Source organism: Suricata suricatta, chromosome 2 (assembly GCF_006229205.1).
Source record: "Suricata suricatta isolate VVHF042 chromosome 2, meerkat_22Aug2017_6uvM2_HiC, whole genome shotgun sequence".
Taxonomy (NCBI): domain Eukaryota; kingdom Metazoa; phylum Chordata; class Mammalia; order Carnivora; family Herpestidae; genus Suricata; species Suricata suricatta.
This window is the reverse complement of record NC_043701.1, coordinates 80,567,763-80,584,845: the sequence shown is the minus strand read 5'-3', so window position 1 is coordinate 80,584,845 and position 17,083 is coordinate 80,567,763. Positions and strand designations below refer to the sequence as shown.

Here is a 17,083-nt window from a genome sequence, read left to right as displayed (position 1 = left end):
TCTGTGATAGTCTTTTTAATGTGACATTAATTTCATTTTTTGTGCATTTGTTTTATTCTGAAAAGCTTTTTTATTAAGCTGTGCTGATGGCATAAATGGAACTGTTAACTGGAAGACCAAACAGGCCAACAATTTTATTATCAGCAGAAAAATGACTGGTGGGAAGAAAGATGGTGAGTTTAGGTGGTAAATCTAAATCCCCTTTGGGGATCAATTAAATGTTTGCTTCCAGTATTCCTTTTGCTTTTGTAGTCATGTGTGGAATTTTTTTTTTTTTTTTTTTGGTAAGTCTGTCTGAAAAAAAATCAGATGTTGTTTTCCTAATCTTCTAAAACTTCTGATCCTCTATGTTCTTAATCCATTATTTTCTAAATTTTTTCCTTTGCTGTAGTTTTGCCTTTTTTCAAACTAAAAATATTCTTGTTTTTAACCTATTGTGACCCTTATCCAATCATTAGCTTGCCACTTATAAAAATTGTCCCAGTGTGGTTATTATAACAATTTATTTATAACATTGAAAAACATTTAGAAGCACATTTAACATAAATCATTTTAAAAACAGTATTTATGCAACCTTAGAAAAATGGTCATAAAATATTTTGGCTAATTGTGGATGATTTTTTGACTCTTTTGTTGCAAAACCAAATTGATATGTTTTGCTATTAAATAATTAGATGGCACTTACTTTCTATTGGAAAGATGACCTGACCCTTGGATGATTGATTTTTTTTCGAAATTTTCTCTTCCCTATCATAAATGTGTCCATTAGCAATATGCCAGGACCTTTGAAATAATGCATTTTATTAGGGAGAAAAATACTTAATAACCAAAAGGTTACTTGTTTTCAAAATGCTGATTATCATCATAAGCTTTGACTTAACATTCTTTGATTATTTGCCTTTAAGATCTCTGCCCACCACCCCCCACCCCCACCACACGTACACACATACATAATTTTGGCAATATGTGGTCATGCATGTTGACATGTAGCCTGGTTTCCATAACTTTGGGGCAACCAAAGTGTCTATAAAAATAGCAATTTAAAAATGTGTTTAAAAGAGAAGTAATTTTATGTGATAAAAATTACTTTACCACCATATAACAATTCCTGGGCACCGTGTAGGAGTGATTCCTGGCTTACCTCATTCTCTTCATACAGCCCTAAAATTAGGAGTCACTAGCTTTTTCCCAGCTAGCGCCAAATTATTCCCTAGCTGGAATCATCCACTTCTGGGTTGTTTCACATAGGACAGAAGCTTCCAATTTTCTTCTACTCTGCTGTTTTTGGAACACACCTGTAAACATCTTTGCGTTTTTTTTTTTTTCAGGAGTTTTCATTGGTAATATCTGTAAGGAAACAGAGTTTTATAACAATAACTTCCTATGAGAAGATCACAAAAATTTGTTTTAAAAAGCACTCAATGCACTTGTTCCAGGACCTACGGCCATCATCTCAGAGTACTTTCCCCACACCTTCTTTAGATGTTCTCAAGGGATCCTCCCTGATTTCTTCAAGGGAATTACCCTTGCTGATCATCAGTGTCTGGCTGCTTCCTTAACAAGCCGAGAACCCTCAGCTTCTCAGGCACATCCCCTCTCCCTGTTTTCTAATCTTCCTAGTTATGGCCCTAGATGGCTCTCAGCATTGCCATCTGCAATGTACTAAACCTCTGTCATTGCCCGAGGACTTGGGCCCTGCCCTGCTTCCCGGTGCCCCACATGAGATCACCAAAAACCCTCCTTTTGGACTTCCCACCATTCTGCACTAACTTCACAGTCATCCTTTCGTTTTTCCTTCAGTTTCTTCTCTTTCCCTTTGATCTCTAGAATTCCTGTTATCTTTGAGCATGTCCCTCATTTCCTATTTGATTTGCCAAAAAGGTGTTCTGCAAGAAGCTGTTGGGCCCCGAGGTGTCATGTGTTGTGGTTTTTTCTTAGTGAACCGTGGGACTCCAAGATCTTTGCGTGTAGCATTCTCCAGAAGCTTCAGGAGATGCTTGTCTCTTCCTCTTTTAAACTTCATGCTCTCATTGGACTCCCAACCAGTTTTGTCCTTGGAACTTGAGTGATAACTATAGTTCTTGAAATAGAAGTGATCAATACATCCTGAACCTACTGAGGTACCATATCCTCTGTTTCTTTGAACTCAACCTTAGCTTTTTCTCCCTTCCTGGTCTTCTCATCCAATTTAAATGCCATCTCTATAGTTCTGTATGATCAAAATATACAAGAGAATGATATGTTTGATCAACTGTATGAAGAGAATTGTTTCTAGTGGCTCATGTTGCAAGGCCATTTTAAATGCTACCTCAGGCATCAAATGTTCTTTGAGATGTTCTTGACCATGAATTGTAATCATCTCTTTTTGACAATTTCAAGAGAGCACAAAAGATTCTAAGAGCATTTGTAGAGGAAAGTTTAGTGATTGTATTTTTTGTGTACCTTTTAAATAATGCTCAGTTCTAAACTTTAGCAGCGGGATGGTATCTCTTCTATGAATAGGATTTTGAGGAATTTGAAGTCTCAGAGCAACACAGTTGGCATCGTTCTACCTTGGCCCAAATTACAAAAATCATAAAAAGTATTCTAAATATGGATTCCCTATTTTCCCTCTTAGGGTGGAGGTAGGGGAACTTAAAATTTACCCCAGAATAATTAAAATAAAAAAGGAATAAGCCTTCACCTTACTCATTTATATACTTCACTTAGATAAATGTTTTCAAATTCTCCTTTCTTAAGACAACTCACCTTCCAAAATGGGTTAGCCTTAGGTTTACTGAAAAACTTCTATTATTTTTTTCCCCAAGAAACAAGAAACAAACTGTCGCCTAAGAGAAAGCCAAAATAATCATGTACCGATTTCCTAATTATTTAATGTTAAACTTAAACTTTAATTTGACCTTCTTGGGACGAACAGAATATGTACTCTGAATAATTTGTTAGAATTATCTTCTGCCGTCGTAAAGGAGCTCCTCCTTAGCTCACTAACAATCAAAGGAGTGGCATGCCTTGAAGATGGAAATACCTCTCTAGCTGCCTTTGTTTCCTCTATGGTTGGAGAGGAGCAGGAAGTACTCCTACAGCTGAGGATATATATTCTTCTTTAACTCTGAAAGGTGGCAAACTTAGGAGGAAGAGTCACAGAGGTCCGGGACTTCAAAGGACCATCTATCAGGGATATGCGTTTCTCCTTCTAGGCTCTGGTAATGCCAGCTAAAATGTCTCCTTTTAAACTTCCCATTTGTTTCTTTCTTTAAACAAAAGAATCTTCAGGTTTTTTTCTTTCTTGGAGTTGTGACTGTCAACTCACTTCTTTCAGTTGTGCAGTGTAATAGGATAACTTCACGAAAGAAAAGAATGAACTTGGACAAATTCTGGTTTGCCACCAAGCAAAAGAGATGATTAAGAAAGTCCAGACGTTATGCGACATAATGAGCTTGCTGTAGTAGGTCGTAATAGTACAAGGTACAGCCACCAAATGTATTACCTTATGTTTCCAAATCAACAAAATACATGACTAACTGGGTTCAATCCCCATCCTTTCCTTTTACTACTCCTGTAGGCTCGAACCTATCATTTTGTCTGTCTGGGTTCAATTTTGTTATCTATAAAATGAAGGATAAAGCCTCGAGGGGAGCAACTGCATGCCAATTTCGATTGATAGCGTCTGTCAGGAATTCTGGGTTGAGTAGAATGCTGAGGCCATATCCAAGTAGGAAGTAATGCTATGATCTATCTTTAGTAGAGGAATATATTTGGCATGCTTAGACAGGATGACATCTAAAGCTCTTCTCAACTGCAGCATTCATGAGACTAAGTTCATCGATCACCAATTAACTATGGTTTGCAACCACTTTCCAACTGACATTTAAGAAAAAGAACAATAAGACAAAACAAAAACATGTGATCATTATATGGAAAATCAAGACATTTCACTCCAGTTTAGAAAAATAGTTTTAGTAAGTGGCTTTGGTTGGAGGGGGGAAAAACCCTTTTGCTTTATGTAGAAAAAGAGGCAGTGTTTCCTACCTCATGTAAAGAAAAGCGGCTTTACCTCTCTCTCTCTTTTTTTTAATGTTTTTTTTTTTTTATTTTTGAGAGGAAGAGAGACAGCGTGAGCAGGGGAGGGTCAGAGAGAGAGGGAGACACAGAATCCGAAGCAGGCTCCAGGCTCTGAGCTAGCTGTCAGCACAGAGCCTGACATGGGGCTCGACCCCACGAACCGCAAGATCATGACCTGAGCCGAAGCTGGATGCTCAACCGACTGAGCCACCCAGGCGCCCCTGGCCTTATCTCTTAACGAACGAAGCTAAAAAGGCAATTTAATGCCTTCCCTGTGATGAATTATACAGCCTAAGCATGGTCTGTGACTGAAATAAAAACAATAGCTGACCACTGCCAAATGAATGGCCTGCAGTACTTTGATGTTGAGCAAACTCAAAGGCGAAGGGCAGACTGCTGAGAAAAACTTTTGATTCCAAGCCAAGGTTTATAAATCGGGATTGATAAAACACAAGGTAAATCTCGGGGAGGGGGAACCCCACAAAAAGGTTTGTGTACCTAGCTGGCTGCTGATGCCGCTCAAAATAGTTTTCTACAACAATTATCTGGTTTAGTAACAAAATTTTAATTTGGCTATAGAAGTAATACATTAAACAAATAAATTGGGAAGGAAATCATACATATATCAGACTCTGAAAACCCTGAAATGAGTTCTCTTGAGGCAGAGACAGCAAATGAGTTTCAGCTCTTAGAATCAATCCCGATGCGTTGGCAGCAGCTTCGTGCGGTGCTGTGTGTATAGGGGCTCCGAGCCTCTTAGCTGGTAAAGCTATAAAGCATAAGACAAGTCTTCTTTTTTTTCCTGATGGTACTTACAGTTTTTAATTATCAGGAGTGGTCATATAATAAGTTTAGCAATTGTATTTTTTACATAACTTTTTAAAAAAATAATATTCCAGTACTTAACATTAGGATTAGCATAAGGATTCTTCATGTAAAGAGGATTTTGAGGACTTGGAATGTCTCATTGCTTAGGCAAAAGTTTATTTTCAAAGGTGTAAGAGACAAATGGCTGTTTGGTATTATCTTTCATCTGAAACGTATTTAAAAATCTTCTTCATCATTTTTACCCCCAGTATTTCCAGGCAGTACTATGAACAGTTGAGAAATATGCACCATCTTATTTCAGTAATTTTCACTCAGTTAAAGCACCCTTGTCCTGCTTCTCATCGAACAGCTTATGTCTGAAAACGCTCTGAACATGAGAGGCAAATTAACAAAATTGAAATGCTTTTAGAAGTAGACTTTAATTTCCTATTAATAAATTACTTATTAATTATAGTGCGTTACAATATTCTTAGGCTGATTTAGCTATTGCTAAGGGTAATAGATCACTTAATCAATAGATCTCTTTGTTTAAATTATGCAGTGTATTTCCCACATGGCAGATATGTAAGAAATTATTTTATACAACACATTAGATCCATTCATTTTGATTTGACACTTCGTGTTTACCTAATCTATGGGTTGAAATAAGACTTTCTATGGCACACTTATCTATTTCTGAATGCATTTAATACATGGAATTTACGCCGCCATCTCAAGTAATGGCTATGTCCCAATTATAGTAAGATCATCTATTCAGAAGTATACTGCATCAGCTGAGGACCAGGAAATCCACCACAAAAGGTGGCCAAAATCGATGCGGCGAATGCAGGCTCCTGTTTTTCACATCTAGCAGAGCCCCGTGTGCGTTAAGACAGAACAAATTTGTTCTTACTTTAACACACAATGCCACCTCATTTGGTAGTCTGGTTTCTAAACCTGCAGCAGATTAATAGCAGCAAATTAGAAGGGATAGAGAAGCTGCTATAGGAAACATACTGATAGCAATGAGAAATGACAGCTGACAACTTGTCTACAGATGAGAAAACAGAAAATCTATAAAACACACAGCCTTAAAAAGCATTAGCAGACCAGGACCCACTGGCGGAGGTATGTGATCAGTAAATGACAAGGCAACCAAACAGTCCATAAGGGCGTCATTGTATAATAGAGCAGAGTGCAATAATTGATGTGCCAAATGATGATCTTATACCATCATGAAAAAGGATGGACTCAGTCCTTTAGAAGACTCAGCTCTCTGAATTGTTTCCTTCCTTGGGGATCCTGGGAAAGTGAGAATTTACTGTATTTTATTAAACCTTAAAAGTTAGAAAGTGATGATATAATTGGACCTTTTAGAATGATTAGTTTGTTGGTAAAGCATCTATGAGAAAGATATGCACATAATAGGTACCTAACAGAGGCCACCTGGACGTGAATACTGACAATACTTTATGACTTTCTTCTCAAAGATTTCAGTGGAGAGGCAGCTTTCAGATTTAAATCTCTCTGGGACGTGCAGGGCCTCACACTCAGCAGCTAGTTTATTTTATAACCATGTACTTGTTCTTGGTGATGCAGAAAAAGGTCTGGTAAGTGTTCTTTGGACTTTTTTGTAGAGAAAGGACTTTGTACGTGCCTGTGCACATGCATATGCCATTAAAAATAATCATTGTGATAATTGTGAAGTTATAGGCTACAAATTCATTAGCGATGCACCACCATAACCCTTTCAAAATCTAATGTTTACTAAATACATCCAAATTTGCTTTTGTTTTTAAGTAATTGTAAATAAGCACTCGAATGCACACCCTCATCACGAGGTTGCTCCCTTAGGGAGAAAATTTCAAATGGACTATTAATAAAGGAAGACAGGATGCTATTTTGCTAGCATGAGCTCCCACTTTATTGCTACTGCCATCACCGTCTGTTACTTGATTCTTGGCTCTCTGCTGTCACATAATTGTTGACATGATCTGTAGTTTTCTGTACCTTATGACTAAAACGTACAGAGAACAGTTTTGTAACGTTTTTGATAGCATGGTAATGAAGGACATTGAACTCCATTTAAGGACCATGAAATAATTACCCTGGCCACTTGCCCACATATCCTGTTGCTCTTCTTAGATATCTAGTTTTTCCTAAAAAAAAAAAAAAAAAAAAAAAAAAAAGATCTGTTATTTATGACTACCTGTCTTCAGTTTTTAATCTTTGCAAATCTAACTACCCTTGTTATTTGAAGATGATGTTTTTGACCCCTGCGGTTTGGATTTTTGGTTTAATTGTTTTCCCCATTAATGGTGATGGATTTGCATGCAGTTAGCCACACACTGGTTTCCAGTTTCATTTGTATCCAGTGGCATGTGTTTGCAGAGGTAATGGATTTGCAGCCGTAGACAATTGCAAAGCCATGAGATACACGGAGAGACCAGACCCTGTGACCTCAGCTTGATTAGCATGGCACTGTACACATGTATATTTCAGAGATTATTAGATTTTAGTGCTGTGGGTTCTTAGAATGTTTAAATTTTATTTTCGAGACTTGCTTTTAAGGAAAATAATATGCTTCAAGCTTTCTGTCTGTTCAGATACGCGTGAACGCAACATGTGTTACCTGAGTCACAGCCGTTGTTGGTGTTGGTGCAAAGCAGACCACATTATTTGTATAGCTCATGTTTAGAATAAGAGCCTATATCTTCGAATTCTGTGTCCTACATTGTTTCCAAAAGGAAGCGAGGTGTAAATACTGCCCAAATAGCCTCTGTTGAAGAGTGATTTGTTTTGCAAGTAACAAATAGGGAAGGTAAAGGTAAGGGGCCCTTCTCTAAAATGTTGCATGGGTGTCCATAATTTAAAATGATGCTGCAGAAAGGAAGTATCATTTCCACAAACAAAACATAGTGGCTTAGTCATTTTCCATTTCTAGATGATGAATGTGCCAGACATCCATATCATGTTTTTCTTAAAGTGAATGGCACAGTCTACTTACAGCGAACCAGCTTTGACGGTGGAGTTGCCAAGGTAACTGACCAGCAAGTATGCAGTTCAGCAGAATGCAGAAAGGCAATTGAGTACATGTGAATAAAGAGATGTGCATGTCATCCGAAAACCCACAAGGGCTGTGGTAGAGTGTGGTTTGGCTCTGTAGATCACAGAAATGTTTCTTAGGAAAGCAGAAACTGAGATGTTCTGTGTTTGTAGTGAGGCAGTATGCAGTGGCGGGTACCCCTTTCCGGTTCCCCTTCGGGCCTTGTCAAGGGATATATAAAAAAATAGAATCATTTCAATATTGTTTAATATGGACAGTCTTTCTTCCGGCTTTATAAGCTAGCTTTTACTGCCTTTTGGCGGCAAAAACCAAGGGAGACTGTGAGTAGTTTATAATGTAAATGGAGGATGATAACTCACAGACTGCTACACACATGTGAGAATTCAAGATATCAAGCTGAAATTTAAGTATTGTATGTACATTGAGTCCACAAACATAGCACTTGTGTTTACCTCCACAGTGCTTTTTAAGTAGAAGGTTTTCATCCATTCAATAGGCATTAATAAAATTATTCAAATATGTCAGACACCTTCTAAGTGCCAAAAAAATACAATGGTAAATAAAATTCCGTGCTGGACTTCAAGGTTTTTTAATCTTTAGAAAGAATAAATTACATAAACTCTGGAGAGATTCCTTTAGATGATTCAAAATACTCCTGTGCTTTGATTGTAGGATTGTGATCTAGAATTTAAACACCTTTACAAACAGAATGAAGTAACTTCTCAGTAGGGGCTCACAGATCTCCATAATTTGGCTCTTCTTCCCAGTTTTTCTCCTTTTGCCTTAAATATATCTCAGATCACTAACTTAATTTTTTTCCTCGAAAGGTCCTCCCAGTCTCCCCCAAGTTTTATATCTTATACAAGTTTTCACCACTGAAATGCTCGAATCCCCATCTGTGAGTTTCAGAATCTTGTTAGTATTTAATAAGCCATATGGAACTCTGCTTCTTACCTAAATCTTTTCCAGATCTTTTCCAGCTTCCATTGTTCCTCAGCCTCTTACCCCATATTGCCAGAGCAGTCCATACCTCTGGGATCATACCTAGTTGGTCAGGCATTGGTCTCCCAAACCAGATGGTGAACTCATGGAAGGCAGGGACAGGGCCGCCTTCATCTTCACGTCCTCCCCAGCACTTAGCATTTAGAGATGCTGTGGAATCCAGCTGATGACAAAAAAAATCACATTCTCATCCTCACTGTTTCTCTGTGATTTGCTCATTCTTGTTTTTTTGTTTGTTTGTTTTTTGGAAGAGGACCATTTCCACAGGTGAGTACATTGTTCTTAGGGGGAAGGAGTTGGGTATTCTAAATGCCATGTGCAGACTATTTACAAATACTAGCAAATCAAGTCAGGAAAGGAGGAGCCTCTTAACCTGCATGCGTTAAACGTTAAACGTAAGTTGCGGCTTCCTTCTGTCTGTTATAATAAATAGCCTTTGAAGTTTTTAGTAGCAAAGCTATGGATACACGAAGCTACAAGCCAAATATTTTAGTTCAGTTCTCCATTTTCATCAGCCATCCATAGAGCTGCCGGGACAAGTTTTCACAGATAAAGAAGCATTTTGTGGGAGTTCCTGCTTTTATGCTGAAAATTTTACTGTCAATGATTTTGCTATCTAGAGCTTTTAGTTAGTTGTGAGTGTAGAGTAAGCAGCCTGGAGGTTCTCAAGGTTAATTACTACATTCACAAGTCCATCAGTGACTCAGAGAAACAACTGACCTGATAGGCTTTATCTGTTTAAAAATTGTAGCCACTAGCCAAGCAGGAAGATAAAAAACTAAAAGAGATTGTAGAGGTGACAAGTATAATGGCAGTAATGTGTTGGTAGAGATGATGATATCGCAGGAAAAAGAATAGGTGGAAACTAATTAAACCAATTTAGCCATTTTTGTGTATTCAGATCACATATCTTAAGTAATCAGTAACTCATGAAATCTGTCCCATTTCATTTAAAGGAATTATTTGTGCTGAATTTTATTATATGATTTTTATGTTTATTTAGGATGTAGCATACTAGAATAGATTATATTGTGTGAATTATTAAAAGTCAAAATCAGGTAAAATGGAATAAATCATTTCTAGGAGAGATACAAGGAAATAATATTTACAGAAGAAATATCTGATACATTTTTGTAAGTGTATGTGAAAGTCACCTATTATATAAATATATATATGGTATTATATAGTCTGGTATGCTTTGTCTAGCAAATAGTTAATATCATTTAGATTCATACCATTTAAAAATTACTCTTTATACTTTGCTTTGAAAAAAGGAAAAAGAAAAAAACAAACTAATAATAATTATGTGCTTGGTCAGTTCTCATCATATATTTTGTTGGTAATAATTCCCATAAAAATAAATTATCAAAAAATATTGTAAATGTCTTCATTATTTAGTAACAGTTTCAATTATTAAATGTGCCTGTTCTTGTTTATATAATATTTGACAGTCTCTAAACACACCGTGTTGAAAGAGTTGTTTCATGTTTTGTCCTGAAGTCACTTCCCTTTAAACAAACTTCTTAACAATATCTTGCATGTTGCTTTAATTCTCCCAGAAATTTCTAAAGAAGCAGAAACACTTCTTTACAATGTGAGCAAATTGCGGAAAGCGTGCCTGATTATTTGTCTTTGGCTCTCTTGTCTTTCCTTTGTCTTCAGTGTACACTATCCTCTCGAAGGTGCACTCTGATCGGAACGTGTACCCCTCCGCAGGCGTCCTCTTTGTTCATGTTTTGGAAAGAGAGTATTTTAAGGGGGAATTTCCACCTTACCCCAAGCCTGGTATGTTCTCAGTGGGAAAAAAGTGGGTAATTTACTAAATTTTCCTTTCTGTTCAGTGTGTATATTTCAGAAGATATATGACCAAATATTGTTAACATTATTTGAAATGGTCTGTAAAAGTGTGAATTGGCTGTTGTAGGGATATTTCCCATTTTAAGATTAGAAATTTAATTATGGAAGGAAAGAATTCATTTTTGAATTTAAGAAAAGAAAAGCTTATTTCTAGTTTTCCAATGTTGAGTTTTGTGCTTCTGACAAATGACGTACTTTTATTCCTATAGAAATAATTATAGCTGTACAGTTATGGTTTTCTGTATTAAGACTTCGATTCTTACGTAGTATATTGACTTTTAGAAGACTATAGATTTGTTGTGGAAGAGAATGAAATATGGTATTTAGAAAGAATTCTTAAGAAAGCTTTTACAATATAAGATAATTTTATATAACTTCATAATATAATGGAGATTAATTTTTCCTTCAAAATAATACCAATTATGATGCCTTATTTAATTTACTGTTGGCTTAGGGGCACCTGGATGGCTCATTCAGTTAAGTGTCTGACTTTGGCTCAGATCATGATTCCCTAGTTCATGGGTTCAAGCCCTGCATCAGGCTCTGTGCTGACAGCTCAGAGCCTGAAGCCTGCTTCAGAATCTGTGTCTCCCTCTCTCTTTGCCCCTCCCCAACTCATGCTCTGTCCCTCTCAAAAACAAACCTTAAAAAAGTTTATAATTCAATAATGGTTTAAGTTATGTTGGATTGTCACAAATGCCATGAAATTAATAAAAGTATAGAAAGGATAGCAAGCAAAAATATAATTATTATAACTTTTAAGTAACAAATATTGACTTTCTAAGAATTGTAGCATTAGAATTAATATAAATATTATTTTTGTAGATTATATGATGAATAACATACCTGAGAACAGTCATAGAAAATAGTTAATCATGTTTGCACCAGCATTAAAAAAGTAATCTTTTTATCAGTTATTAGAGTATATATTTTTTAATGTTTACTTATATTGAGAGAGGGAGGGGAAGAGAGAGCATGGACAGGGAAGGGGCAGAGACAGAGAGAGAACCCCAAGCAGGCTCGGCACTGTTAGCCCTGAGTCCGATGCAGGGCTCAAACTCCTAAACCGTGAGATCATAACCTGAGCTGAAATCAAGAGTTGGCCGCTTAACCAACTAAGTCACCCAGGTGCCCCTAAAAAATGTTTATATGTGACATTCTGTGTTTGTAAAACAATATAGCTGAACCTTTTGAGCTGAACCTTCCAATATTTGTGAAGAAAATACGTAATTAAGAATGGAGGTTTTAGAATCTGCCAGGATTAACTTCTAATTTCACCATTTAACATGACCATGGAGAAGTTACTTAATATGGAAAATTACATATCCCACGAATAAAATTAGGGCTAATATTAATAACATTTATATGTATGTTTGAAAATTAGGTCAAATAGTGCCTATAGAGGCCAGGCACATTCTAACAAATGGTGCTATTATTGTTGCTTATTCATTACAGTACTTTTTGGATTTATAACATTCTCTGATGTTTTAGAATTCCATTATTTTTGTTTTGATGATACTTTTACCATTATGAGATGTCTATTATGATTAGTTTGACAGTATCCAGAGTTTTATGAAAGAAAGGCTTCTTGAGAGAATGCACGCATCAGCATGATTAGAGGCTTTTCTTGAAAGATTGTTGTCCCATTGGCAGAACCAAAATTAAAAAAGGAAGAAAGAAAGAAAGAAAGAAAGAAAGATAGACAGAAAGACAGACAATTTCCAGAAACATTGTATGACTGCTTTCTTTGTTGCATGAGATTTCCAGGCAAACTAAACAACTAAAAAGATTTTTTCTTTACTTGAGTCTCTAATTGAAATTCCCAGATGGATTTTTTTTTGGTGTGTATTTAGTTTGCTACAAATGTAAGAAAAATTTTAGAAAGATTTTGATTGAAATTACCAAAGCAACATGTGTGAAAATAACTGTCTTATATCTTGATTCTGTGTTTCTTATCTAGGTGAGATTAGTAATGATCCTATAACGTTTAACACAAATTTAATGGGTTACCCAGACCGACCTGGATGGCTTCGATATATCCAAAGGACACCATATAGCGATGGGGTCCTGTATGGCTCTCCAACAGCTGAAAATGTGGGGAAACCAACAATAATTGAGGTAATTTAATTAGAAAGCCAAGACTATAATTTTTTTTATATTTGGAAATATACTATTCCTTTCTGTTTTATCTACCAAGGTCTTTGTTACAGCTCTTTTATTTAAAAAAGGGAGCAGTCTAAATTAGTGGGGAAAAGAATAATTATATATATACATAAAATGATACATATATGTAAAATGATAGATTACTATAATATGAATTCCATGTAAGAAAATAAATACAAACTTATAACACTTACTTGCTTTATATATTGATTTCAAATTGCATGTTCATTGAAATAGTCTTTAAACAGACATGTACTCCTATCATGTGCTAAGTATTATGGCAACTGCTGATAGTAGAAGATGAGTAAGAGGTGAGTCCTGCTGTGTCTTCCAGGAGTTAAAGCACTGGAATGGAAATCCATTGTTAGCCAACATTGTCATAACCATTCTAGTAAGGCACTGTTTGATACAGAGTTGTAAAAGGGCAAATAGGAATTCAGTTAACAAGTAGAAGGAAAGCTACCTTAGAAGAGACAGCACATCAAATTCTTGGAGGTATAAGCAAAAGCACGTGATCTCAGAGAACTCTAAGTGAGGCTAGAAGGCAGGATATACCCCAGAGGGCAGGTAACGGGAACAGAGGTGTTGGTGTTGGTAGAGACAGGGCTCCGTAAACTATGCTGGTATGTTTGGCCTTTATTCTGGAAGGGATGGATGGTATTCTAATTTATCAGATTTTCACTAGTGCCTAACATCATACCCTAGAAGACATTATAAATTAAAACAATAACAAGGGGTACCTGGATGGCTCAGTTGATTGAGCATCCAACTTCAGCTCTGGTCATGATCTCACGGTTCATGGGTTCAGGCCCTGCATCAGATTCTGTGCTGATAGCTCAGAACCCAGAGCCTGCTTCAGATTCCGTGTCTCTCCCTATCTCTACCCCTCCCCAGCTCATGCTCTGTCTCTGTCTCTCAAAGGTGAATAACATTAAAAAAAAAAAAAAAGAAAGAAATTAAAACAATAACAAAAAGAAAATTGACATTGAATGGGAATTAATACTATAAAAAATAAATGGATATAAAAGCTAGTTGGGTGTCCCTATCTATTATACCAAACAAAACCCAAATCATAATGGCAGTGGCAGGAGAGTCCTACTATAGTTTTATGCCCTGATGCCTCAGGAGCTTAGATTCTAATTTAACTAATTCCATAAGGGTTCAGTGGTAGTGACCAGAGCAGCAGCATAGGAACTACTAATGGAATTGCTAGGGCTTCTAGGGGTCCTGAATGGCATGTTTTCTATCTGGTATAAACTCTCAGGGGATCACATGCTTTGAGTTTTTCTCCAAAGTTTTAATTAGCCATAGATTGTGGATATGAGCTCCCATGTTGCCCAAGAGAAGGTATTTCTCCTTTGGAATTGAAGTTTGAATTTATATGACTTTTCAGTGATTTCTATCAATAAATCTGCTTCAAGTAGGCAACACATATACTTATATCAGTAGATACAAGATACAGAAATAGATTATATAAGTATCTGTATCTATATAGATATATATGTAGATATAAGAAAAAATGTTATTTTGAGTTATCATCAACATAATTTTTAAAAATATTCAGTAAAGTTATATACCCAAAATAATGGCAAATGTCATTTTTAATTGGAAAACACTAAAAGAATTCCACTTAAATTGAAGAACAAAACAAGAGTGAACCCCTCCATCACATTTATTACAGAATAAATTAGAAGTCCTAGCCAGGGCGGTAAAGAAAGAAAAAAGACTATAAATCTGTAAATATTTAAGGAAGAAATAGAATACCCAATGATATAAAGAGTCTATAGACTATTAACATTTTAAGAAAGCCTAGCAGTAAACGATAGGATAGATATGAAAAATTTAGTTCTATTTCTATATATGGAAAGCAAGTATTATAGAAATATGTTTTAAAAAATACCATTTACAATAACAGCAAAAAATATAAGGTACTTAAAATAAATGTAACAGAAGATATGCAAAGTCCATATGGAGAAAGTTATAAAACTTAATTGATGTAACGATTATATAAATGGAAAGGTAGTCCATTCAGTACATGGAAGACTCAAAATCATGAAGGCATCATTTCCCCCCTAATTGATCTATAGATTCAATGCCCTTCCAACAAAAATTGCAATAGGTGTTTTTCATGACACTAATGTCAACTAATTCTAAAATTTATAAAGAAGATAAGTGGCCAAGAGCAATCAAGTCACTCCTAAAGAAGAAAAGTGAGGGAGGGGAAAGTTTCATTCCCTTCCAGATGTCAAGACTTATTATAAATCTATAGTAATTGTCATAAGGTTGTATTGATACAGGGATAGACAAATTAACGAGTTAGTAGAAATGGATACATCTACATAAGGAATGATGATGGAGGTCTGAAGGGATGGCACCACAGATGACTGGGGTAAAGGATGTCAGTTGAATGGTACTCAGAGAATTTGTTAGTCATATGGCCAACACAAAATTAGATTCTTACTTCATAGGAAGTACCAAACTCAAGTTTAGGTAGTTTAAGGATTTAAATATGAAAAGCAAAATTTTAAACTATTACATGAAAAGGTTGAAGAATATCTTTCTGAGTTTGGGGTAGGAAGGATTTCTTAATAATACCTACATATTTTTACTTAAGAGAAAAGACTGATAACATTTTACTATGTTAAACTTGTCCACTGGTGTTCATAAAAATCATTAAAAAACAGGCAACCCACAAACTTGGAGAAGATATTTTAAAAATATATAGGTGACTAATGATATGAGTCTAAAATATATAAATGTACTCTAATAATGAGAAAAAAACATGAAAATAAGTAATAAGACATGAACAGACATCTCACTAAAGAGGAGACACAAATGACAATTAGGTAAAGAAACTTATTCTGATCAGTAATGAAAAAGGTTCAAATAGAAGTCACAAAGAGAATTTTACCCTTGGTGAAAGTCACTGAGGGTGGATATGGGGATTGGATAAGCACTTTGGAAAACAGTGTTGAATATTTCACATAGATGAGTATCACTGTACCCAGTGATCCTGCAGTCCCACTTCTAGGCACATACCCAAAAGAAACATTTGCAAATGCGCACTGGAGGCATGGACAGTCATGCTTATTGAACAGTGTTTGAATAGTAACATACTGGAAACTTACAGAGCAATGGAGACCCAAAAGTCTGTTGGCAAGAGAATGGATAACCAAACTCTATGAGCAGAATAGAGGAATAAGTTGTGGAGTTTTTTCTCAGTGAATTTTTAAAAAAAAATTTTAAGTAGAGTGGACACACAATGTTACATAGTTTCAGGGGTACAACATAGTCATATGACAACTCTCTATAGGATGCTCACTACATGTATAGCTACCATCTGTCATCATACAACTCTATTGTAATATTATTGAATGTTTACAGCAACAATGAACATAAGCCCAGCAACATGGATAAATGTTTTAAAGATAATGCTGAATGAAAAATCAAGTCCCAGAAGACTACTTATAGTTCAACACTGTTATAGAACTTAGAAACAAGCAAACTAAATAACATATTTTAAGTGTACATGCATTTATAATAAGACTGTGTTTTATTTATTTTATTTTATTTTATTTTTAATTTTTTAAATAGTTTATTGTCAAATTGGTTTCCGTATAAAACCCAGTGCTCTTCCCCACAAGTGGCCTCCTCCATTATCACGACCTCCCTTCCCCCTCCCCCTTTCCCTTCAACCCTTTGTTCATTTTCAGTATTCAATAGTCTCTCAGGTTTTGCGTCCCTCTCTCTCCCCAACTCTCTTTCCCCCTTCCCCTCCCCCTAGTCCTCCATTAGGTTTCTCCTGTTTTCCTGTTAGACCTCTAAGTGCAAACATATGGTATCTGTCCTTCTCTGCCTGACCTATTTTGCTTAGCATGACACACTCAAGGCCCATCCACTTTCCTACAAATGGCCATATTTCATTCTTCCTCATTGCCATGTAATACTCCATTGTATATACATATACCACATCTTCTTGATCCACTCATCAGATGATGGACATTTAGGCTCTTTCCATGTTTTGGCTATTGTTGAAATATGAACATTGGGGTACATGTGCCCCTATGCATCAGCACCTCTATATCCCTTGGGTAAATCCCTAGTAGTGCTGTTGCTGGGTCATAG

At 36.0% G+C, this 17,083-nt stretch overlaps 1 protein-coding gene across 5 annotated transcripts in view; it reads left to right on the top strand.

The window, feature by feature from the left end:
- SGCE (sarcoglycan epsilon) overlaps window positions 1–17,083 on the top strand; it is a 71,994-nt gene that overhangs the window by 16,396 nt on the left and 38,515 nt on the right. For 4 of the 5 annotated variants that reach the window (XM_029929214.1, XM_029929219.1, XM_029929207.1 and 1 more), the window contains exons 2-3: window positions 10,601–10,723; window positions 12,756–12,913. In XM_029929214.1, the coding sequence (XP_029785074.1) occupies window positions 10,601–10,723; window positions 12,756–12,913 (281 nt within the window). Of the gene's footprint in view, window positions 1–65; window positions 174–10,600; window positions 10,724–12,755; window positions 12,914–17,083 lie in introns of all 5 variants that reach the window. The other variant, XM_029929233.1, reaches the window with a different exon arrangement.